This window comes from Bombus vosnesenskii, unplaced genomic scaffold (genome assembly GCF_011952255.1).
Source record: "Bombus vosnesenskii isolate JDL3184/JDL3185 unplaced genomic scaffold, Bvos_JDL3184-5_v1.1 scf7180000016261, whole genome shotgun sequence".
NCBI lineage: Eukaryota > Metazoa > Arthropoda > Insecta > Hymenoptera > Apidae > Bombus > Bombus vosnesenskii.
In genome coordinates this window covers 339,515-363,866 of record NW_022884330.1, presented here as the reverse complement: position 1 = coordinate 363,866, position 24,352 = coordinate 339,515, and the positions used below count along the sequence as shown (strand labels likewise).

Below are 24,352 nucleotides of genomic sequence, written 5' to 3'. Positions count from 1 at the left end.
TCGACGATACTTTCCACTTAATTGTATCCATTTATATGATAAATAACGTTACGTCAACCAACGACGTAACTATCAATTAGGTAAAAAGAAAGGAACATAAGGGAGGTCTGGTAAACCTTGGTAATTTTGTACTTAGTGTTTTGCGCGCAGTATCCTTTTACAGACGGACAAACAAAAAGAAGAAGAAAAGAGAAGAAACGGAGACGAAGAAAAAGAAGAGTACAGCTATGATCTCGGTAGGAGAACGGCGTGCTCGGTTTTTCGCGATTCTTGCCGCGGAGAAGATACGAGATGCGCGCTTAGAAACCGGAATCGGTTTCCGTAATTTTCAGCGTGCCTGGACGGACAGCGATGATCAATCTTACGGTGATTCGACGCAGCTGCCTCGGAAAGAAGCGGTCTCGGACGTCCTTCGAAAGGAAATGCAAGTAAAAGGGAATCGATTATGTCCGATCGGCCACTAAATCAAACTCTTTCGTCGAGAAACGTCTCAAAAATGTCTTAAACGTGTTATAGATCTGTTGCAGCAATAACAATTTTCTTCCACAGACTTTTAACGTCTTTTCTCTAATACGAGAACGCAATTACAATTCTGTCGTTTTTAATTCAATTTTCAATCTTCCGGATAAGATAATTCTTCGTATTTCCATGTGTCAACGTCGCATCGATCAAATCTTCTTCCGTGTGTTCGTCGATTTGATCAATCTCACGAGGTTTTCTCCACTTTCTTCCGAACTAAATACTCCCTTGAGTTCCCTAGGGATTTTGAACGCGTCGCGAGGTTCGTCCAATTTTCTGCAAAAGTAGGACGCTTTTTCCACCAAAAATTACCTCTTGCAAAAAGTTATGTAAGTTCTTAAAATAGCTGTTTACCAGTACAGTTACAAGCAATAACCGTCCTTCTGTCGTTGTGGTCACATCGAGGACCATTGTTCCAGTTTAGCTCGAACAAACAGAGGCGAAGCGTCTTGTAGTAAAGCTTGTCAGATCGGCGAGGCGTTGTTCTTGGATCATTGAAGGAGAACCAAACGACGAATAAACATCGACGTTGAAAACGATCTCTGAATTCCCTCGGTGGATGTAAAACCGCGAACGAGTTGCGGTTGCGAAAACACAGCGTGTACTTTAAATCTTGCCACCGATCAGATATCGCACCTACTGGATTCAGCGACTTCGCATTCGCCATTATTCTTTCTGCTCCTTTAAATTCTTTCTTTTTCTCTTCTTTTAAGTGGCGTTGAATCTCCACACGTTCATCTATAAACCAATAACACAGTCACGATATTGTACGTAATATGTACAGTGGTGGTACATCTAAGAATCACTTTGCTCTTTTCTGTTCTTTCTTTTCTTCGACGTTGCTGAAATTTTGGAAGAAGCAAGAGCAAAGGTAAATTTATATCGATTACGTTATGATATATTTTAGAATCGTTTCTTTCCTCCCTTTTCTTCCTTCTGTTCCCTTATAATTCTTCTCCATCCCCTTTTCCTGTTCGCTTCTTGCCTATTCTTTGTCTTTCCAAAACAACTAAACAACCGAATGAGAGAAATTTTGACGAGAATCTCCGATCGAAATTTATGACTGTAAGAGAGAAGTTTTCAATTCACGGCGGAAATTTTTGATCAAAAATGACACTTTGTGCCTGAAGAAAATGATTCGCGAACAGGTGGCGCACAAAATTTTAGGTACAGCTCTTTAAACTTCTTCGATACCAACGCGATGCCAAAGTATCCTTAAACAACTAACGAATCAACGATCAACGTAACACGGATGATTCGTCGAAGTTTCGCTTAGTTGCAATATTTTTGGTTACTTTCGTTCGAACTGCTTTATAAAAAGTCACGCGACTTGTATAACAGAAAATATTTAAAAAAGAAAACTATTATTAATAATACATTTCACAAAGCCACGCAAAAGTTGAATTCAATTTATACTCAAAGGACTCATATATGCACATATATGTACAAATAGCGTAAAATACTACTTGTATAAAAAATGACATTATTACGGAAATACAAATCGTAAACGCGATACAGACGGTTATTAAGCAACCGTGGCTCTCCAATAATAATCGAAGAAAAATGCTTTGGTACGCGAAGCGAAAAGAAATGCGACTTGCGGCGCGAGTTGGTATAATGGCCGACGTATATTATGCACATGCAACAATGCCTGGAGCAAGCATCTTCTTTACAAAGCCACCGATCGGCTTTCCAAGTGGTACGTGTCAGGGACGCATCAAGAAATCTGCCCTTTGCATTCGTCAGATCCTGTTCCTGCGTCTCAATGTCGATGAACGGAAACCACCGGTCATTGTGACATCCTATTGATCTCGCTGCACTTACGCTTACAATTTCTACTTAATCCTTTCGACATTATATACCAGATTCAGCTTTTCACTTTGTATAATAAGACGTGTTCGCTTCGGAGTGGTTTAATGGAATAGTTCGATCTGCGAGAGAAACGAAGCCAGAGGAAAGGAGATGAAGCGATAGGTGCGTGGATTTGTCGCGAAGGGACGATATTTTACTTTTCTCCGCGTTTTCGATAAACGTGGATGTTAAACGTAAACGTAGACTTGTATGGTGAAATGTGGAACGTAAATTAAACGTAAGCTACATGTAGGTGTGAAGATATGAAAGTTGAAATAGAATCTCTTTGGTGGAACACGGAGGACCATTATTAAGCAAGCATAAATTAAGCAACAATTTTCACCGGCTCGATCTGATCACGAAACGCAGGATTTCCAGGTGACTGTTTATACATGTCAGATGCTTATCGGACAGCGTCCGTTAGCCACCTATTCTTACGATGAATTAAACCTACAACCTGCTCGTTTGCTCCTATAAATTTTCCACCCGTATCTTCCCTTGGCACAGCTGCCATTTCTTCCAACTTACTGGTCGAATTCTTCTTTTCTTCGCTGAAACAAGTTATATTACAACTTTATATCGCGACGACCACACGATATCGTTGATACATACGTGAGTCGAAAATATAGAACAAAATTTTGTCGCGTCGTACAATTTGAGAGGCTGAAATTACCGAACTAAGGTGTGAAAAACGAGATATGGCAGGTAGAAAACGAAGCGTGTCGAACGAGCGAAGGAAGAAAGCAGCGATACGAGGCGAGGAGTCGGCTCAACGAGCGTTTCTTTAATTCGCTTCTTTAAAATATCTATCCTCGACATCGGAGGCTACATTCACGGCAACTTGCAAACGATTCGAGCAAATATCGTTTAGGAAGACAAACAGATGTAACGGTACCGCTAAACTTCGGAAGCTATAAAAAGTGACATCGACAGTTTCGACTTTCAAGCGTCTGAAACAACCGAAGCAACCAACCTGTAACCGGTTCGCTGCGAGTCAAAAGATCCTGCACTTCCTTCGTTTGACGAAAGAGGACGACGAAAGGGGTGCGCGTTAAAATTAGAAGAATGTCAGCTCTGCGGAGCGATGATTTCGCGCCTTGTCCGCCCCTGGCCCGCTACATTGTGGTTTATTCTGTCGGGCAAACCGCACACACGCTCGTTTTACCTGAGAAAGACTCCTGCTTACCCGAGAGTGTGTTCCCTCGGTTGCGCGCGCAACAAAGGGGAAAAAAGCTGGAACCGTGGTGGAAGGAAGAAGAAGAAGAAGAAGAAGAAGAAGAAGAAGAAGAAGCCGGCATTCGATGCGAGCTCAGAGCTAGGGAGAAGAGGAACCTGGCCGTAGGAACCTTCGCCGTAGCTGGCGAACGCCTCGATGGTCAATGAACCATGGCACACGCGACTCTCGCGCGCGCAACACGCTCGTCGTAGCGCGAACACACGCGTCCTCCGCTGCTATCTCGTCTCGTTATTACGCACGATACGACCCACTGATGGATCGATCGAATCGATGCGCGGCCGGAATAAAGGCGTGATCGCCGGACTTCTTTTTCTTCGCCTTGATTTTCCTTGACCAACCATGGGTAGACGGTTTGTGCGCCGTTTCTTCTCGTCCGCGCGTGAACCGCAAAGCATATAGGTAGAGAAAGACGAACAGGAAATGGGACCAGAAGAGCGTTTCAGAGATGGGATGGGCATCTGCCTCGTGGCGATTGCTCGCAACTTGTTTTTCTTTTGCCGGCCAACCATGGGATTAGAATGTGTGAACGGTGGTAGTCGGACGAGGATGATGTCGGTGATCGAAGTTGATGACGCCGGCCGTGAATGGGCAGGATGCAGGTTCGTTTCGATTTCGAGAAACGAGAAGAAACGGGAGAATCTGATTGTGAGAAAATTTGGGAAACGGGGAAAGTCTCGCAGCGGCTGTAAATTCGCGTGCCATTGTATTCGCTGTAATATACTTATACGCTGGTTAATTTGGTCGACAGATACGTATGTATATATAGTTTTTGTTTAATGGTACTCTCGCACGACTACGAGTATTTGATGCGAATGAAACGTGCAAGTGTGACGACCACGCGCGAGACAAATTGCATCTAAGATTTTAATTACGTTTAAGTCGTTATCACGCGCAGTGAGTTCTACCGAATAGATGGAATCGACGTAGCATAACGCGCAACACGGAGTCTCATGGCAATTTATACGTTCTTTTAAATAGATACTTTTACCTCGAAGGTCGAACCAGTGATTAGTCTTCTTTGAGTTTCATTCAAGCGTGGTATAAATGAAACGCGATTCCTTACGGTAATCTGTTAACTTTTTTAAACGAGTACGCTTCTAGTTTTATAATATAAACGGCGATTACTTTTCATACTGCCCAAAGCTATCAAACCAACTTATCGATTAACTTGATTAATCTACGAATATTTATCAAATTCTGAACAACCGAGATTAAAAGAAATCTGATAAGTATCATTTATAAAAATGACTAAAGTTATTAAAATTCTCTCTCTCTCTCCCTCTACTTGTTGGTGCTTAGCAATGAAAATTGGTTCGCCACTTCTGCCTAAAGCAAAAAGGCATTACATAATTGGTCCACTTTCTCTTGCCATCTTATACGTACAATTCCCTGTTGTTAGTGATCGATAATTTCGACGATAAAATATAAAATTTAGCATTTGAAACATATTCTCTGACCGATACGCCTAACACGATCGATAGAATCGATAAAATCGACGAGCCTCCTGATCGACGCCATAACGTCCCAACAAGAACACCGACGATCTAACAAGCAGGAAACGAGAACTGGCTTGAAACTGTGTAGTCGATGGCACTGAAGGCCTCGTGGCGATTGTTAAGGATTTTCCAGGCGGACATGCACGCTTCGAGGACCTCACTTTGGCGATTAGTCTTCTTGAAGTTTCTTAATCGTTCGGCGGGGAAGCCTGCAGCGAGTCGATCAGAGATTTTGATGAAGTTCGCTGGTTGTTACGCATAACATGTCCTGATAGATGGATGGTCTTGACGGAATAAAGGTGTAATGTTCTAAGGAACATAGGAACTGACGAGCAGGTAATAGGATACTGCTCGAGACCGTTGATGACACCAGCCCGGTAATAGATGCCGATGCCTTTTGAATTCATCTTCTTTCTAAAAAAAAAATGCGCGCCAATCTCGAAGAAAAATGAAACGTAATCGATGATCACGACGTCGATTAATTACGCCGACTGTTGAAAAATACTTTCTATTCCGGTCTTTGAGAAAGATACCAAATCCTATTCCACGAATCTCTTATATACAGGTATGTCCCTGATGGAAAAGATACCGAAGAGTCGCGTGAAAGAGTCTACTTGGAAGAATCATAGATAAATGTACGAGATAATTCTATGAACGATGTCCTAGTATTCAGACGATATGGATACGCTTTCGAGGGTGCAGCATAAAATTCGAGAGAAACTCGAGCGAGATTCGTTGTTACGTAGGTGTTGGCGAAATTCTCTTCGCTTACATCAACGTGAACACGCTCCTCGATAATCATCGCGAACGGTACAGGAAATTCTTACAGGTTACATTCCGACACGATCTGGATGCTCTGGATGCAGTCACCATGACAATACATTATGCATGTGTTCCTCGGAGCTGTTCCACTCGTATGACGCGAAAATGACAATGGTCTTACAAACTGCTCTACGCAACGTCTATCAGCTTGTTGTATTCCAAACAATTTTTCGTCGGACGACTCGACGCTTTACGGAGAATCGTTCAAATTCCAAAGGACGCGTCGTTGCAGATCCACGAAATTTCTTTAAAAAAAAAAAAAAAAACTGTTTCTGAAGAAACAGTTGCGGCAATCTAATTAGTCCGAATCTACAAGAGCCGCCCAACTAACAAAATCCACCTACTTCTCTCTCTGACGAGAAACTCGCCGATCCACCCCGAACTAACGAACCCTCGATTCTCCCGGAGAACCACCCTGACGCGAAGAGAAGACAATGCACGAGGTAGGATCCGCGAGAGGAAAAAATAGGATGATGCATGGCGGTTCTGGCGGCGACTTCCGAGTCCTCCGGAGGTCCGTGAGCGTGCACGTACGTCCACGCGCTTCGACGAACAACGTTCTCTTCCTCCGGTTGAGCGATAGCATCGTGATGACCCTTGGAGCAGTCGCCTCGAAAGGCCACGCTTGACCCATCCTACTCGCGTCGTTGTCCACCAGGTATATAGCTATCGACGTTGGCTTGGCCGACGAGACGCGTCGTGATCGCGCCTTTCAGGGTCAACGAAGGCCTAGAACAGCGAAAGCAAGAAGAAGACACCGGGCTCTAGCTAGGGAGCGCGGAGAAATCGTCTGCGAGAGGGTTCAACAGCCTGGATAAATATATAATAAATCATACGAAGCTATGGAGTCAACCATCGACTATTATTATCACGTAGCTCGGTGCTGTTTCTTCCGATGAAAACAGGAGGAAATTCATTTTCTTCGAGTATCGTTCGCTGTGTACGATTGAATACGATTGTGAGATGACGTGAATGAGGAAGCCGCGCTAAGTGTACATATCCATCGGTGAACAGAGACGTTCGCTTACGCGCTGTCTTCTGTCGTAGTGATTTAGAACCTGATGCGTTTAACGAACTCCTGTCCGTAGTTGGAATTAGCTGTACGGTTATTGGCGGATTCTCGTCGGTGTTTCACGGTAGCGAGCTGTCTCGCTACCGTGTTTTAGCTTCGTGTTTCGTACGAGTAGCGTTGCTTTTCTTTCTTTTTCGTAATTGTATTTTTCCAACTGGTTTCCAATCGGCTGTACGATTCAATTTGTTTGGAAGAAAGAGCAACGCGTATTTGTGTTTAAATTCCGATGGCTGAAATCTCGAAATTACCAAGTGCTATTTATATTTGCCAATCGCTACGTCTGTACCTGTCGTGGGAGTATCCCTTAATCATTTAACAAGTTAATTCCAATATTTTTACGATAATAGCCGCGTACAGTTACCTGTCGATTAACGCGCCATCGTTCTCTTCGCGACTTTTACCCGCAGCCTGCTGCCATTTCTCTAAATCGTTTACCGCGCAGTACACGCGAACGCATCGCGTGTAAGCCAGTCATCGGTAAATATGGTATCAGAAGGTTCAACTTTAACCCAGCGAGGGGCGAACAAGCACGAGAAACGATCGTTGGTCGACGCGTGAGATTCATCCTCGAAGACCTCGCGGAAATTTCTTTCTCTTGTATTCGTGGAAACGCGGAGAAAAACGCGATGGCGAGACGGCGGTGTTACGATCATTGACGTCACTGCGTGAAACCGATACGTGGGCTGGGTGTTTCGCCGCGGGACACCAGCGGCAAATTGTCCGTGCAAAAGCAGAAAATCGAGGCCGGCGATACCGCGAGGAGTTTCGCGCAAAGAATTTAACAACGTAGTTATAGGCCATTTCGTTTCTACATACGTACGTACATGATAATTAGAAGCAAATTACATATACATAGGTTTTCTGGTAAAAAAAAAAACACCGTCCACAGCAAGATTATTTACGTTAATGTTTTTCTCGAAACGGTAAAGATATTTTTATTTCGCGGGATAACCGTTAAGGTTGCGTAGTTTTTGCAGATTTTTCCTCTTTTCGCGTGGAAGAAAAAGAACGACTGGAGTTTTTTCTACGTCGATTCGATGTACGTATCTTCAACCCTGCCTAACAAGATTTTGCTTGGCTAATGAGAAAAAAAGTTACGATAGATTGCAGTTTTTCATTCTAATGAAGGTACCAAGGGCTAATGACTGCTATAAATTGATCGCACGATGGCGAAGCAACGGAACAATGATAAAACGAGAAGTAGTGGGAAACGGGTACGGTAACTGGCGAGTCGCGTGCTATCGCAAAGGGTCGCAAGAGAGACATTTAGCGTTTATATCAAAATTATCGAGCGTAAATGATTAAATATACAGCGACGAGAGAGTATCTCGATAAAAAAATGATATAATTTTCGCATCGCGCCGATGAAATTAAATTCGTTATCTCGTTTTAACGAACCAAAAGGACAGACAACGAATCTATTCTCAGATTCGTACGAATTAATTTTCCTTACGGAGTAAAGAAAGCCCTTGAAAGTTCCAATTTTTTCGCTCTTACTCTTCGTCCAGACCATCCTGTTTGTTTTATAGATTTCAATCTTCTCGTTTCAGATGAAAGTAGAATTAAAGCCGAGCTATAACGTCTACCATTAAATCGAGGAAGACAGCCGCGTTTAACTTTCTCATCAACCACTAACGGTATTCGTTCGCGTCTTTGCCATAATATCGAGCCACTCGTAACACGGATTATGACACTCGATTCGACGAAATCTAATTTGAACTCGAATTCCAATCTCGATCCTTCGGTCCAAAGATTACCAAATATAAAATACGCTCGAGGATTGCCAAAAACGTATGGAAAGTAAGTATATCTCGTTCTTCATGCAACGATTTTAACAGCGGTAAATGCCTAATCTCGGCCGAAACTGCTACTAAAAAGATTGCAAAACGCAGGATCAAAAGACTGTAAAATACGATTACGCGATTAAAATACGATTACGTGACCTTCTTGTCGCGAGATTATTCTTTTTTTTTACAATATTCTTCGTTATAGATTTTAATACATCGTTTAAGAACGGGGAAAACGATGCGACACGGCGTCGTTTCGATACGCGAATTCGCAAAATGGCATATCTTGGACGTTTATCCGAACGAGTGGCGAACGGAACGTAGCGCGTACAGAGCTGATCTAAATTGAATAGGCATTTTGTGACGCAGCGCGCGACACTACCCACCCCGAAGGGAACCGCCCACGATAAACTTGGCCGGATTGCTCGAGCCACGCTCGAGATTTCACGTCTCCATTTAGCTGGTTTTCCCTTCTGCGCGTTTACGTGTTCCTACGCGCTTTAACTCCGCGATTGACATGTTTACCAGCTTGCAAATATAGTTTTATCGCGCAGAATACAGTGAAACGGCGAAGGGAAATGACCAGGTTGTAAAGTATGTGCCGATCCTTCGAAGCTTGTAAGGAAATAACTGGACCTGTAAATCGAGTCGTTAGTTTAAAGCATTCACAGTCAACGCGATATTTTATACGCGATCTTTTCCATTCAATTGCGTTATCGAATTCTGTCTCGTCTAAAAACGAAACAGTTTCCATCGATACTGGTTTTCCTACGCTTTCGTGTAATTGATCGTTAAGATTCGATGGAGCATCGCGTTAAGGCAAATCGATCGGTTCGTAAATTCATCGTTGTCCGTAAACTTCTGTTCGCGTTACTCCTAAAAATCGACGCGCTTAAATCGCTGGCAAATGCTGATTCACCGAACCAGTCGCGCATTATCGATACGTCGAAAACAGAGCTAAACGACTGCGAATAAATTATGCCGGGATATATCTCTGTAGAATAAATAAGAAGAAGATACGATGTACGCGTTGCACCCGAGCTTCGTCAAGCTCTCTGACCGTCGGTTCCAGCGTTTCTCGGCAAAGTAAATCAATTAATCGTCATTACCAGTGGTCGGACAGATAGCTACGAATCGCTGAGGAACACAGTTGGAACGGTGATTAACGATCTGTCGTCGTTTTGCCCGATTTCGTATCCGATACGACGAAGAGACCGCCGCGCCTGTCTATATCAACAGTAAGTAATCCTTTGCTTCTTTTTTCCCCTTTTCCCGGCTCGTATCCCCTCGTCCTGTTGATCCAGTCCGACCGACAAGCGCGGACAAGCTTTGATCGATCGGTATCATCTTCGAGCCACGTTTGTACTTCGTTCGACTTCGTCAATCGATCGGCGCGTGTTTCAGCATGGAAATTCAGCGTTGCACGAGGCGTCGTGGCGCGGATACAGCAGGACGGTTGCCGCCCTGGCGAAGGCCCTTGGCACCCAACGAGCGCCTCTACACGCGAGAAATCTGGCTGGATTCGCGCCGCTCCACCTCGCCTGCCAAAATGGCCACAACCAAAGCTGCCGCGAACTCCTGCTGGCCGGATGCAATCCCGACCTTCAAAACAACGTGAGTAACAGCTTCGATCTCTTCCCTTTGTCTCCTCTTCGTCGCTTTCTTCCGTACGTACCTCCTCCTTTCGGCCTTTCGAAGTTTGCTAACTTTAACGCGCCTTCAAATACGCTCGATGCGCTTTCGTCGTGCTTCGTTTCGCGCGTGTACGGAAATTAATTGGTGAGGTGGTTGATTCAAAAAGGGTTCGAATTGAATTGAATATGAGATAGTTAGGTTTTTAGCCGGTTGAGGCTTGTCTGAAAAACGCGTGCCTGAAACGTGTCGCGAAAAGTAAGCTACGACGAGTGTACTCGTGGGAAACAGCTAAAACCACCGTACGTGTTTGTTGAAAACGTTGCTCGATTCTGGAATTCTGTTAGAGCGTGTGTAGCGAAACTTGCAGGTGATTTTAACAGGCTTGCGATTTTTCAGTACGGAGACACACCGTTGCATACGTCTGCCAGGTACGGACACGCCGGAGTGACGAGGATTTTGATCTCTGCGCTTTGTCGAGTATCGGATCAGAATAAAGTAAGTAACAATTTGAAACACTTGCCACGTCGTCGTAAGTTCCTCTTTTCTCGCGTAGCCTAAAGCGAGGAGGTTGTACGTGTGGTCGTACTTTCCTCCCGTACTCTTCCATTGTTCCCAGAATTTTCTTTAATTTTATAAATACCCAAGGTCAAGCTTTCGCGCAATACCCTTCTTATCCCATAGATTTCTATCTGCCCCTTCCCACTTGGATATTCCGCGATCAAAGTCCATCCAAGAAACACGAACAAGAAAAGTCTGTGTCGAACGATCATCCTCGTATCTGCGCGCATCGATCGTGCGAGTCTCTGGTATCTGAGAGAACCATCCGCCGATAAAACGGCTAAAACACGAGTAAAAACCCCATGCTCGTGGTAAAGGACGGCTTGTGCGAGGACTAACGATCGTTTCTAAACGCAGAACGGCGACACGGCGCTGCACATCGCGGCGGCCATGGGACGTCGGAAGCTGACGAGGATCCTGCTGGAGGCTGGCTGCGACCGTAGCCTGCGGAACAAGCAGGGGGAGACCGCGAAGGACATCGCCAGGCGCAAGAACCTGCAAGAGATATTGGAGATAATCGGTAAAGCGCGAAGCAAGAGCAGAACGCGGAGCAAGAGTCGCGAGGAGGAGAGTACGCCGGCGACTCTGGACAAGGTCGACGGGAAGAGCAGCAGCAAGAACGAGAAGAAGCGAGAGAAGACCGGTAGTGGGACCAGCGGCAGCAGGGATAGTTGCACGAAGAAGGAGAAAAAGAAGCACAAATCGTCCGCCAAGCAGAACAAGGTGCACTTCGAGAAGGCCGTGATGGGCAGACAGTGGTCACCGTACGGTTGCCACTACTATCCCGATCCGGAAGCGTTTCCTCAGCCGCGTTTGGATTCCCTGCCACCGGATCCACTAGGCCGTGGCGAACAGTACTATTTGGACCTGGCTGGAAACATCAGGAAGGGTCCGGTGGGAGTGGGATACACGTGCTACTGTGCCCCGTTCTTCAGGCACATGGAGGCCAAGTTGGAGAGGGACAAGGCTGAGTTGAAGGCTCACATAGATCAAGCGCACGAGAGATTGGACTTGAAAGTGGCCAATCTGGAGAGGAGGACCAGAGGGCAAATCTCGGAATTGACGAGATGCGTGGCGGCGGAAAGGTCTAGGTGCGACGAGAGGCACATGCATCTTCAGCAACGTCTTTCCAGAGGTGGGAAGGGAAGACACAGCGAAAGACCGGCTAAAGCCACGTTCAACAACGATCAACAGTTCCCACCTGCTCGTGCCAGGTCTCTGGAGGATCTGCTGGACGACAGACCTCACGATAGAAGCTTCGAGATCCCCGGAGAGACACCGATTCATCGAGGTAGCCTCGACGATCTTGATATTCCTGCTATACCGCGACTCAGCAAGTCCATGAGGGACCTACCGTCCGGTTCTGGTGTCTCGAGGTCAACGCTGAGGGTACTCGACGTGCCTGCCAGATTGAACGAAACCTTCGACGGCGTAATCAAACAGGATCGTAGCTCGCCGCTAGGCGCCGCCTCTTCGCCGTCGATCGGATCCAGGCAACAGGTCCATCAGCAACGCGTGAGTGTGTAACCGGTGGTTCTTTTTATTAACTACGTTAAGCGTTCACGAAGGTGTTGATTAAGCTGCAAGACACTAATGACACGTTGCGGATGGTACATGGGTCCCGTTTACGACCAGAAGATAGGATCGAACCCTCTGGTGTTTAGATTCCTTCTGAGAGTTTTAACGGCGCGATGTATGTATTACAGGCAGAGCTAATTGTTTTATCTACCTTCTTTTTTCATCGAGTCGTTCAGATTACGAACGTGGTAAGATGGAAGATAAAATGGTAATAAAGCGGATTGGTGATGTAACGTAACCAATGCCTTTATGTAACGTTTGATCGAGGGCTGCGAAAAATATTGGCACACGCGCGCTTATTTCCCAACCAAGTGGTTTTTATCAGATTCTACGTTTCGTCTTCGTGGTATGAAATGTTTGTATTCGATACGGAAGTGCTGTTACGTACAAATATTGTGCAAATATTTTTTGTAATCTCTGTAAGCGATATCTTCGTATTTACACGCTTGTTTTAAACTAAGAAACTGTCAGCAGGATCTTTCGTCTCGAGATCATGGCATAAATTCGTGCCAGGACGAAAGTAGCGCGACGCGAAAGAACGAGGACACGTCGAACGAGTGGAAATCTTCAGGGCGACGCAGCGTGCACGAGATGATTAAGCGATTTCAACAAGTACCTGGCATGCATAACGGTTGGAGGGGCCCGCGTTCCGGAAGCAGCGAACCCACCAGTCCAGAGCACAGTCAGTGTTCTCAAAATCAAAGAGTCCAACCACAAGGTGGTGTAGGAAACAGCTGGCGTGGCGAAGGTAAAGCTACTTTACATGCACTTTGAATCGATAGCAGACACTTCAACGAATTTTTTTGTAAGATCCTTAAGAGACTAGTTAAACTCAATTTTTGTTACCTTTGTCTATAATATTTCTATGTATGTGACCGATTTGACGAATAAACTTGTCGACAAGAAGTTAGTCGACGATAGAGGTAAATTGTTTTTACGGTAATTTATCATGTTAAAATGTAGGCAATGACAGCGAGAGTAGCGAGGGAGACGAGGACGAGCAACCGGAAGCATTAAGCGGCGGAATTTCTGGAAAAGGAGTGATATCAGAGCACGTGCATTACGACAGTATCGCCAGAATGCCATATAGGTCCCGTAATGCGGTTTATAGCCCAACACCGCCTTTGCATGACGCACATAATGATTCTGGATATAGCACTCGCATGTACGGTTCTAGCAAAGGTGCTTCACCTTCGTTATCAGGTAAAGATATATTAACCATCGTGTGATTTTAACATATTACATATCTTGTTATACTTTTTTACATTTTATTTTGTACTCCATTTCTTAGAACTTCTTCCGTTATTTGCTCTTTTAGGTCAATTAGAGTGCGATGTAATTCTTCCGACCACACCAAACGCATTCTCCAGTGGTGAACAACTGGCTGCACTGTTAGAACAACCGAGGAACCATGATCTTACGGTCTACGAGCGCGGTGCCGATAATTGCGTTATTAATATCGGAACAGCCAGTCTTGTTTAACATGTATCATTTCGGTCAACGTATTATTTGGAAACGAATTCTGTACTTCCAAAGACATCGATATTTTGTATAAGTTGATGATACCTACTCAGGTGTTAATATAATTTTTTTTTTTTTTTTTTATAAAGATACGTGTAAATTTAAATTGGTTATTTTGTTAATAGATTCTTTTGTACAAAATGATTCTTGTTTCAAAGAATAGGATATTGTCGTTATGTAAATAATTTATAAACCTACTTTGAACGGTAACGCGTTGAAACTTACCGAATCTCCGTCTAGATTTATTATCGCAAATCGAACGTATTTATTGTCGCGAAAAGTTTTATCAAGTGCTGTTGAAATTATGAAAAGATGAGAGAAAATAAAGTATTAAAGAATTCTCTACAAACGGAGTAGAATAAGCATAGATAAATCTTTTTTAATCAGTATGTAACGTTCTGTTAAAAATTATTAATATCATCCTCGTAAGAGGAAAGATTACGTACCTATAAACCGCCATGTGTGTACCATAATAATAGATTGAACTATATCTATTTATTATGTAAATGCTTTTTTCTTCATTCACAATACTGTTATATCACTAGTAAATACGTCGATTTAATTTTGTACGATTGTAATTAAAGACTACGTGTCTCGTTCAAAAATTGAATGTATTATGGAACAATAAGCGTGATTAAATAACAAATGAAATCTCCGAATATTATATTCTACATTTATTTATAACACAGACGGAAATGCATATTCTGTTATCGACGAATGATACAGAGGCGTGCCTGTTAATGAATGCGAATTAGCAGTCTCAATTTTTACAACAACGTAATCGCCAATTTTTATTGATCTCGTGTCATTTGAATATTTTCCAGTAGGTATAGTCATGGAGGGAATTACTACTCGTGTGTTGCCATCGTTTCTTGCTTGAAAATTTTCATCTGACCGCTTACTGGGCTAAAATTAATTATTACATATTTTACTGATATATCATCATTCTACAACATAGTTGAATTACAATAAATTGTAAAATCTTACTTGCTCTACAAGCACAAGCTGTAATTGTCCGATCTGTAATTTATTTACATTTTCTATCTCCGTTCTATATGTTGAAATCATTCTTTCGAGCCTACTTTGTTTAACACTCGGTGGTACGTCATCCTTGTAACGACGATGTGCAGTCGTTTTCTACGATTAATAATAAAAGGTTTCCATTTTTCAAATATAATATACTATATGAATTTTATAAAATGTGTATTACCTCCCGCATGCTGTAAGAGAAAAGAAAGGCTTTATTATATTTCACTAGTTCTATCAATGATAATGTATCTTGAAATTCCTCTTCCGTTTCTCCACAAAATCCGGTAATAAAGTCACTAGAAAAACACATGTTCGGAATAGTTTCACGTATATGATGCACCAAATCTATATATGCTTCGCGCGTGTATCCTCTTCTCATTCTTTCCAAAACCGCGGAATTACCGCTTTGAGCAGGTAAATGAATTTGTTTGCAAATATTCGGCCTTTCCGCTATCAATTGTAAAACTTCATCTGGGAAATCTTTTGGATGAGGCGATGTGAATCTGAAAATGATTTATAATGATATTCAATAATAATAGCTATTTTCAAACGTGAAAATATTTTTAGTACCTGATCCTCATTTCTGGATTGATACGAGACACTTCATCTAGTAACTCAACGAAACGACGTCCTCCTTTTTTGTTTTTATATACTGTTTTGAAACCTTTTGCTAAATGTGTTTCTATATTATTATTAACATAGAATTCCGATTGAGATGTATCTCTATAACTATTTACATTCTGCCCAAGAAGTATCACTTCCTTTACACCTTCATCAGATAAAGATTGAACCTCTTTCACTATGCTGTCGATTGGTCTTGATCTTTCCCTTCCTCTTGTGAACGGTACGATACAGTATGTGCACATATTATCGCATCCACGCATTATTGTGCTAACAAAATATGAAGAAAACACATATAAAGATAGTTATAATAATTATAAATTATACAACAATGACAAGGATAACAGATTACACATATGCACTGGTGGAACTTGGATCTAATCGCACTGGTGTAACATCTGCATATGTTTCATCAAATGACAAAACAACATTAATAGCAGTTTCATTGTCTGGTACAGACAATAGCCTCGGTAAATCCTTGTAACTGTCTGGTCCAGCTATGACGTCAACAAGTTTGCCCTTTTCTAATATTTTATCCTTTAATCGTTCTGCCATACATCCTATTACAATAAGATAGTATATATAGTATCGTAATATTAATATATTATAAATCTATTACCCATGCATATGAAATTATAGTTATACCTAACAAACCGATTTTCATAGGAAATCTTTTATTCTTTTTCCTTACATTATTTAAATCAGTTAACTTGTTCCATACTTTCTGTTCTGCATTATCTCTAATAGAACATGTGATTAGTAGAATTATATTAGCTTCTATTATATCATTCACTTTTCTGTAACCATGAGATTTTAGAATAGACCAGATTACCTCTGTGTCATTTACATTCATTTGACAGCCATAAACTTCAAAGTAAACTAAAAGGAATATAATTTGTTGAATACAAAAATTAACGCCATACGTGAGATTTACAGTTTCTTTTAATATTACTAACTTAAAACATTTTGTCTTTATTTACCCTTTTGATCAGAGCCATCAATATTTTGTATATAAGGAATATTTGGTACGCTAATAGTTTCACTAGAAACTTCAATTTTTGGTGTCAAGAAATCTTTGAGCGATGGTCCAGTTTTTGACAAATCTCTAAAGTGTTTCAAATCAGAAGATTTTCTTTCAATTTCTTTATTTCTTTCAATTTCCAATCGAGTAAAAGTCGTATACACTGTTTGACATTGTTGAAAATTATAAATTGCTACATTGTTATATCGTGCGAATTTTTTAATAAACCACTTCATTGTTAGTACACAATTTGTTTCAGAAGCTTTAATTTGTTTTAATGAACTTAACATAACTGTACCAATCATTTTTAATATGGGATGACACTGAACTAATAACGTAAATACTGTACATATATAACCTACTTAGAAATAGGTTATGTAACATAAAACTCTTATGGAATCATCATGGAAAATAATTATTTTATAGTTTGTTAAGTTTTTTGAACATTAATTACAAAAGCAACGTTAACTAGATACTTTTCACGTCACTTGGATTTCTCTGAATTATTATAGTAACTACATTTGAATCATATTGACAATAAGACACTCTAAACATGTCTGAATATCAGTGGCTCCCAACTTAAATTGTTACGCTTTTATTTAACTTACAACATTAAATTAGTCTAGTAAATTTAAGAATATAAAGGGAATATGAAATACAAAGTAATAATTTTTCATATACATATATTTTTATGGATTTATTATACAAATTTAATGCATTATTTAATGATGTGCAGCTGCTTTCCTCATCTGGACAAGTATGTTTCCAAGTTCTTCACGCTTCCTCTTAGCTCTGATGTGTGTGCCCAACTATAAAATATAAGAATAGAATATAATATTCATTTGGAATATATAACACTTCAAGTGACAAAATTTATTGACATCCTTACCCTCCTCTTCAAGAATTTTAATGCACGCTTATCCTTAGAAACTTTCAACAATTCCATAGCACGTTTCTCATATGGTGCATGTCCAGTTACTTCACGGATTAAATCTCTAACAAACTTACTGTGTTTAGTTTGTCTCTAGAATTAAAAGATTTATGAGCACATAATACTAATCTTTATAATTAATGAATTATTTTTACTTTGTATTGTTCTTTGTTTTATAAATTGTTTAATTATGAAATGTAAACAGAAATAATATAGTACAGAAGTATCATCATAAAACAGGAATGTTTATCACTGTTGCGTACTAACCCCTTTTAGTCTTGCGGGCAAAATGCATACTGTCTTTTTCCGTTCATTTTTATTCTTTGCCACACGAATCTTAGTCGTTTTATGGCCCCTGTTAAGACCAACTGCCAATTCGTATTTCAGAGCCATCCTACAATATTAAAACGCCGTGACTTTTATAGGTTAGATCATCAAACGTAACAATACAACATTACTTAATAATATTATACTTATTACACTGCAATTACTTATGAAAGTACTTATTATTATACAAACGTAATTGATTTCACAAGATTATATAGATATTTTGAGATTCAATTTAACACAAACCTTCACGTCAGAAATACAATGGTAAAAAGGAATACAATCTTGTTTTCAATGAAAGATATTTTATGATTTTTTGTGCGCATGCGCTATGAAATCATCTTGTCTGATTTTCAAGTATGCGACAGAATTTTTTATACTTCAAAAATTTCATATATCTAGATAAATTTTTAAATGTGTTAATTATATGTGTGTTCAATTCAACTGCAAATACATAATAAAATTTTAAATTTTGTAATATACATTTATTATGTAATTGATATAAATTCCCTATGAAATATTTTGTTCTTTTTGAAATACTATCTTTTTTAAAATGATATAATAAGAATATTTATGTTTTGTATGTTTTAGTCTATAATAATAATTTAATAACACATATGTATATATATATATGTCTGTTTTAAAACTTTTGATCCTGTAATATAGATTTTAATATTTCATACAGTGGACATCTTGCGCCATAGTCGATAAATCTTTATCAACTTCACGATTGTGATTCCTGATTGCTGCGGTGTCAGATTTTTGAAGGGAATTTTTTAATTTATATTACAGAACGGTATGAGCGTCATATACGCGACCATACCGCTTTTCTTAAAGACGTCTACCTCGTAACATTTATTTTCACTGACAAGAAACCATGTCGAAGATGAAAAACATTCCAAATAACTTAACCAAGTGGGATCTGTCAGAGGATTCTCTGGCACCGTTAACCGATTACCAAAAAGAATGTTTATTGAATTTAGAAGAAGAATTGTTCCCTGACAGCAATTTGAAAACTGAGGAGACAGGTGATACCGTATGCGCAAGCGAAGAAACTAAGAAATCAGTACAAATAGAACGATGCCAAGATCTATTAGAACATTATGCCAAGTTAGAGAAAGAGTGTATGGACAGGAAAGATATGAAATATGTGTTGTACCTTAATGAACTACAATCTCGACGACAAGAGTGTCATGAACTTTGTCTTCAAATAGAAGAAGCATTAGAAGATTTTACTCTGTTATATAAACAATTTTCAGAGGTTTCTGATAAAACGATATCACTTTATGATGCTAGCGAACAGCTTGATTCAGATCAAAGAAAATTAAATTCTACCATAGAAAACATCACAGAATATGTGAAATATTTTAAAGATATTGATATGATGATGGAAAAACTAGAAGCACCTACGTTATCAGTGAATAGTGAAATGTTTTTTAATATTCTAGATAAAATTGATACTAACATAGACTTTGTGCAGAATAATCTTTCGTTTAAGGAAAGCAATACTTATTTAATCAAATATAAACACTGTCAATCTAAGGCAATATCGATGATGCAAAATTATATTTTTAATCTATTTAGCAAGACCACGGAAAGTATATTGAATTTAAAAGATAATGATGATTCCCAAGATAATGCAGACGCAGCTTTAGCTCTTTTCTATGGAAGATTTCAAACTATTTTGTCAAAAGCTAGACCAGTTATAGAACAAATTGAAGCAAAATCTTATAAGAGACAAGAATATGACAGCTTATTGTCGGAGTGCCATCAATGTTATTGGAGTCAAAGAGGATTAGTATTAGGCAGTAGTGTACAAAAGTCTCTAATGTCTGTAAAGGAGAAATACAATGGTGATCATTGTAGCCTGGTACGAAATTCATGCGCATTACTGTTACATGCATCGATGGATGAGTATAAATTATTTTATGAATTTTTTTCTAAACCATCCAGTGGATTAACAGCATATCTTGAAAGCTTATGTACATCTTTGTATGATACACTTAGACCATTCATAATTCATATTAATCATTTGGAGACATTAGCTGAAATTTGTTGCATTTTGAGGATTGAAATGTTAGATGAACATGTTCAAAACAATTTTGAACCATTAGAAGGTTTTGGTAACATTTGTCTGCAATTATTGCATGATGTACAGGAGAGACTGGTTTTCCGTGCACATCTCTACTTGCAGTCTGATGTTTTGAATTATAACCCATCACCAGGTGATTTGGCATATCCAGAAAAGTTAAAGATGATGGAAGATATAGCAGAATCAATAAGAGAAGAATCCAGACAGACAAAAATGAAAAAAATATCTATTTCATCTAATGATGATAATAATCTAGAACCAATATCTAGGAATCATATAGAAATAGATTCTATCTACCAAAAGACACATATGGGGAATTCACCAGCAGATCTTCATGGAATGTGGTATCCTACTGTTCGTAGGACATTAGTATGTTTATCAAGATTATATAGATGCGTGGACAGATCTGTATTCCAATCTTTGAGTCAGGAAGCAATATCTCTTTGTGTACAGAGTATAGAAAATGCAAGGCATGAAATAGAGAAAAGAGCATCATCCTTAGATGCAGAACTTTTTCAAATAAAACATTTGCTTATTTTAAGAGAACAAATTGCACCATTTCAAGTAGACTTCACCATAAAAGAATATAGCCTGGATTTTTCTAAAGTTAAGACAGCAGCATTTGGTTTATTAGAAAAGAGTTCAAGATTTTTTACTTTGTCAAATAATGCATTACTAGAATTTTTATTGGAGGGAGCACCTCAAATGAAGGAGCAACTAATAGACTCAAGGAAGCATGTGGATAATAAATTGAAATACACTTGTCAACGTCTCATACAGCATGCAACATTTTTATTGATACATCCAATTTTGAAACTGTTAGAAAGGGAGAAGTTATATACCAATACTCCAGATGCATCTCCAGAACATGCTCTTGGAAGTCCTCAAGATGTTGCGGCAGCAATTAGCGAGGTATTACGGATAATTAAGTTTAAATGTCCTGAAATTCAACAACTGATGCAACTATATCTCTCTAATAAGGAAACAGAGTTTATTTTGTTTAGACCGGTAAAAAATAATGTCTGTGCTGCATTTACACAACTATATCAAATACTGAGTAAATATTATAATTCAGAAGAACTTTTATTAATTGCATGTCCATTACCAGAACAAATCTCTGTTATGCTAAGCTCATCCAGTCTTACTCATGGAAAAAGTACACAAAGCACTGCAAAAAAAACGTAGCAAAAATGAATTAGCAAGCTTTTATAATTAGATACTGTATATTAACGCTATCTGCGATCCGTAATCAAATTACGAATTTATTTTAATATTTCTTTTGAAAAAATAAATATTAATATATAATGAATATTTTATATTTTTAAGTAAATTATGTAAAATCTGTATAAATAATTCATAATTCCATATACAATAGCTCAGATATTCAAGTAAAATTACAAAAGCTATTGCAATTTATAACGCCCTGTATTAAAGAATATTACACGATATTTTAATTCTTTGTAATGTACTTTAAGAACACGTAATTTTTATATTACGAACATGTACATATTTAAAATCTTAAATTAAATTAACACATCACGAAATTTGTACATCCCCTTAAGTGGGATTTATGGTCTTAAATAAATTTTTACAGAAATTGTTATGAGTTTAAAACAAGAAAAGGTGTATATTTTTGTAGCAAACAGTACTATAGTGTGTCATATTGCGATGATACTAGGGATTTAATTTTTCCAATTGTACTTGAAAACATGATTAATTGCTAATATATATAAGTGATAATGATATACATTACATATTGTCTATTTATTTTGATCTTACAAAACTACTTTCCTATACCCTTTTCTCTTACAGAAAAGAACACAATAATCAATAAGCAATTAATTGCATTGGATAAACACCAGAACAAAATAACTTACTTGCTTACGATTTTAATTTATAAATTTATTTATTATACTTAATACGTGGATTTCCATATATTTAAATAAGTACTAGTATCAAAACTTTGTGCTACAGCTTGTTGAAAAGTATATAAAATTATGGCGTTATTATAACTTATATCTTTCAGACAATTCACACACGCTGTACCACAGGATGTAATATATTAGAAATTGGACTATATTCCTCTTCAGATTTACTTTCGTATGATTTCAGGGGAAAATGTTTAATGAATTCTTCAATAATATTCGTTGTTGGTGGATGTAAATAATCTTGTACAGAGACGTATTTCGGGCCGCCAAATGTATCTAATACTACCACTGAAATTATTTTCAATTTTGCGAAATAGAAATGATGATCTGTAACAATTAACACAATATTTTTAAACGTATATTTCATAGTAATATTTTTGATTAATTGACTTCATTTATTAAAAAAATTCTTACCTGCTGGCATATTAATTAGACCTGGATGACGCGTGAAAACTGCTTTTTTAGCTACTTCGATTTCCGCACTTTCATTTTTTAACTGTAAAAGATATAATAATACTTGTTAATTATTCCATTAATTTAAATATTCTGTAAATAAAAAATCTACTAACTGGTTTGATCTTGCCGGTTAGAAGAACCCTGGCACAACGTGGATCCATAGGATCCCACCGCTTGTTTCTACAGTATTCCCCTTGGGCTAATGACATCAACATCGAGGCCCGATTATCTTTCTGTAATTAAATCGAAATTGATTTTCAATAAAATAGGTAATAAAGATAAGAAAATAAAAAAAAAAGTGATAGTGATTAGGGTTTTAATAAAAATAATCGAATATTCAATATAATACGTATTGATATTGCTCACTATCTTATCAGACGATGGTAATATTAAACATACGACGTATTTTTGCGACTGCGATACATATTAATAATAGTGTTAAGAAAATGCTTACTGCAAGATCTTTAGCTGGAAAATCCAGGGTAGTAAGGTAAAGATATGGAATCCCTGATCCATTCCCTAAAAGCCCATCGCTGTAGGAAACTAAATTTACAGCTGGAAACGATTCGATATCCTTTCTTGCGCTGATTGTCGCCACGGATACCCAATCTGTATATGTACATAAAATTATTGGTAATTATATTTACATTATAATTAGTTGTTATTATATGATAAAAAAGCTAATTAACATAGTGAAGAATACTACTTACATATTTACTTGTTAACATAGTTACCATTAATAACGATATTAATAATAAATAAGATATTTAAGCAACTAAAGTTATATACGCGATTACAGCGTATACAATGAAAATGATGTCATACATATGTATACAATATACATATATATTCCCAGATTATTAAAAAACAATAAATTTACATAATAAAACAAATAAACAAATAATTTTACTTCGAAGGTAATTGAATTTAATAAGAGTAAGTACGTAAATAATTCGTATGTTAAATATGTTATTTGTTTGAATAAACAACTTTTCAATGGCTAGATTAGACAAAATATCTTCAGTGATAATAATTATTTGACTAGTCACGACTTGACTCATCGTGACTTCTTCGATATTGAATTTTGAATGATTTCGTATTATCAAAAGTAATATTTATTCAACTTAGGCAATATTCATCTATAATATTCATTTATAATAGTTCATCGAAAAACTGGAAAGCCGCCAAGACAAAGCGTTGAAAGTCCTAATATTAACTTTTACCTAACTCGGTACGGATAACCGCGTATCTACATTATGTATGCAGATATTCATTCTACTCGTTTTATTAATTTCCGAATGATTCGTAATTTTGCACTGAAATATGACGCTTTTGTTTGAGAAGTAGCTATTTACGCAATTTGAATGTCAAAATAAAGAAGAACCGTAATAACGTTTTATTAGCTTTAAAAACGTTGTTACCATGAAAAAAAAATGTATTTTTTTACCAGCTTGATTGACAATGTATCTTGCCATTAAAGCTGCCTGATCGATAGGTGGTGGATTATTGACAGGAAGTTGTTGATCTCTTTCAGACGATTTGTACGTATTATGATGATCTTCGTGATGATGTTTTTCATATTTAATTTCTCCCGGACCATTCTCACTCATTTCCTTCGCTTTCTTCCATTTCAAAAACTCCTCGAATTCTTGCCAATGTTCAGCCTCCGAAAACTGTGAATACTTCTTCGCTTCGATCGTGAAGATCAAAAAAGATAAGAAGACTGCGAATCGAAAAATCATGGTTTATGTCCACGACTGTTTCACTCTGATGGTAAACGTTTACTAAAACGGAACAAAAGTACACTATCGTTTTGCAATCCTCTTTTAGATTTCTCACTTATATAGCTTGCTACAAGTATGAGAGCGATG

At 38.6% G+C, this 24,352-nt stretch overlaps 5 protein-coding genes across 7 annotated transcripts in view; 2 read left to right on the top strand and 3 right to left on the bottom strand.

Moving 5' to 3' along the window:
* Positions 1–14,735, top strand: part of LOC117241683 (ankyrin repeat domain-containing protein 6) — a 133,769-nt gene extending 119,034 nt beyond the window's left edge. For 2 of the 3 annotated variants that reach the window (XM_033507676.1, XM_033507675.1), the window contains 6 exons: positions 10,189–10,398; positions 10,816–10,914; positions 11,335–12,492; positions 13,027–13,303; positions 13,519–13,758; positions 13,874–14,735. In XM_033507676.1, coding sequence (XP_033363567.1) covers positions 10,189–10,398; positions 10,816–10,914; positions 11,335–12,492; positions 13,027–13,303; positions 13,519–13,758; positions 13,874–14,037 — 2,148 coding nt within the window. In that variant the 3' untranslated portion in view covers positions 14,038–14,735. The remainder of the gene's footprint in view (positions 1–10,188; positions 10,399–10,815; positions 10,915–11,334; positions 12,493–13,026; positions 13,304–13,518; positions 13,759–13,873) is intronic. The other variant, XM_033507677.1, reaches the window with a different exon arrangement.
* LOC117241684 (CDK5RAP1-like protein) lies at positions 14,669–17,312 on the bottom strand. Its single transcript, XM_033507679.1, has 7 exons — positions 16,707–17,312; positions 16,372–16,605; positions 16,079–16,286; positions 15,676–15,996; positions 15,287–15,608; positions 15,064–15,213; positions 14,669–14,982 (listed from the first exon to the last, which is right to left on the bottom strand). Exons 1-7 carry the CDS (start codon positions 17,050–17,052, stop codon positions 14,755–14,757), a joined length of 1,809 nt encoding a protein of 602 aa, XP_033363570.1. The 5' UTR covers positions 17,053–17,312; the 3' UTR covers positions 14,669–14,754.
* A 101-nt stretch (positions 17,313–17,413) lies between these two features.
* On the bottom strand, positions 17,414–18,338 carry LOC117241685 (60S ribosomal protein L36). The gene is made up of 4 exons (XM_033507680.1): positions 18,252–18,338; positions 17,946–18,072; positions 17,637–17,771; positions 17,414–17,556 (listed from the first exon to the last, which is right to left on the bottom strand). The coding sequence occupies exons 2-4, from the start codon at positions 18,069–18,071 to the stop codon at positions 17,470–17,472; spliced, it is 348 nt and encodes a 115-aa protein (XP_033363571.1). The 5' UTR covers position 18,072; positions 18,252–18,338; the 3' UTR covers positions 17,414–17,469.
* A 361-nt stretch (positions 18,339–18,699) lies between these two features.
* On the top strand, positions 18,700–21,849 carry LOC117241678 (conserved oligomeric Golgi complex subunit 3). The gene has a single exon (XM_033507672.1). It carries the CDS (start codon positions 18,883–18,885, stop codon positions 21,280–21,282), a length of 2,400 nt encoding a protein of 799 aa, XP_033363563.1. The 5' UTR covers positions 18,700–18,882; the 3' UTR covers positions 21,283–21,849.
* A 121-nt stretch (positions 21,850–21,970) lies between these two features.
* Positions 21,971–24,348, bottom strand: LOC117241680 (protein CREG1). The gene is made up of 5 exons (XM_033507674.1): positions 23,929–24,348; positions 22,936–23,090; positions 22,595–22,714; positions 22,440–22,521; positions 21,971–22,352 (listed from the first exon to the last, which is right to left on the bottom strand). The coding sequence occupies exons 1-5, from the start codon at positions 24,221–24,223 to the stop codon at positions 22,129–22,131; spliced, it is 876 nt and encodes a 291-aa protein (XP_033363565.1). The 5' UTR covers positions 24,224–24,348; the 3' UTR covers positions 21,971–22,128.
* Between the last annotated feature and the right edge of the window lie 4 nt (positions 24,349–24,352).

Excerpts from the sequence above, each read along its gene's own strand:
- LOC117241680 (XM_033507674.1), bottom strand. The coding sequence starts at position 24,223 with ATGATTTTTCGATTCGCAGTCTTCTTATCTTTTTTGATCTTCACGATC. Across the intron at positions 23,091-23,928 it reads ATACATTGTCAATCAAGCTG|ATTGGGTATCCGTGGCGACA; the intron begins GTAAAAAAATAC and ends GTACATATACAG. Across the intron at positions 22,715-22,935 it reads TTCCAGCTAAAGATCTTGCA|AAAGATAATCGGGCCTCGAT; the intron begins GTAAGCATTTTC and ends ATTTAATTACAG.
- LOC117241678 (XM_033507672.1), top strand. The coding sequence starts at position 18,883 with ATGTCGAAGATGAAAAACATTCCAAATAACTTAACCAAGTGGGATCTG.
- LOC117241684 (XM_033507679.1), bottom strand. The coding sequence starts at position 17,052 with ATGATTGGTACAGTTATGTTAAGTTCATTAAAACAAATTAAAGCTTCT. Across the intron at positions 15,609-15,675 it reads AATCCAGAAATGAGGATCAG|ATTCACATCGCCTCATCCAA; the intron begins GTACTAAAAATA and ends AATCATTTTCAG. Across the intron at positions 14,983-15,063 it reads AGCTTGTGCTTGTAGAGCAA|CCCAGTAAGCGGTCAGATGA; the intron begins GTAAGATTTTAC and ends AATTAATTTTAG.
- LOC117241685 (XM_033507680.1), bottom strand. The coding sequence starts at position 18,071 with ATGGCTCTGAAATACGAATTGGCAGTTGGTCTTAACAGGGGCCATAAA. Across the intron at positions 17,772-17,945 it reads TGCCCGCAAGACTAAAAGGG|AGACAAACTAAACACAGTAA; the intron begins GTTAGTACGCAA and ends TTTTAATTCTAG. Across the intron at positions 17,557-17,636 it reads TAAAATTCTTGAAGAGGAGG|TTGGGCACACACATCAGAGC; the intron begins GTAAGGATGTCA and ends TATATTTTATAG.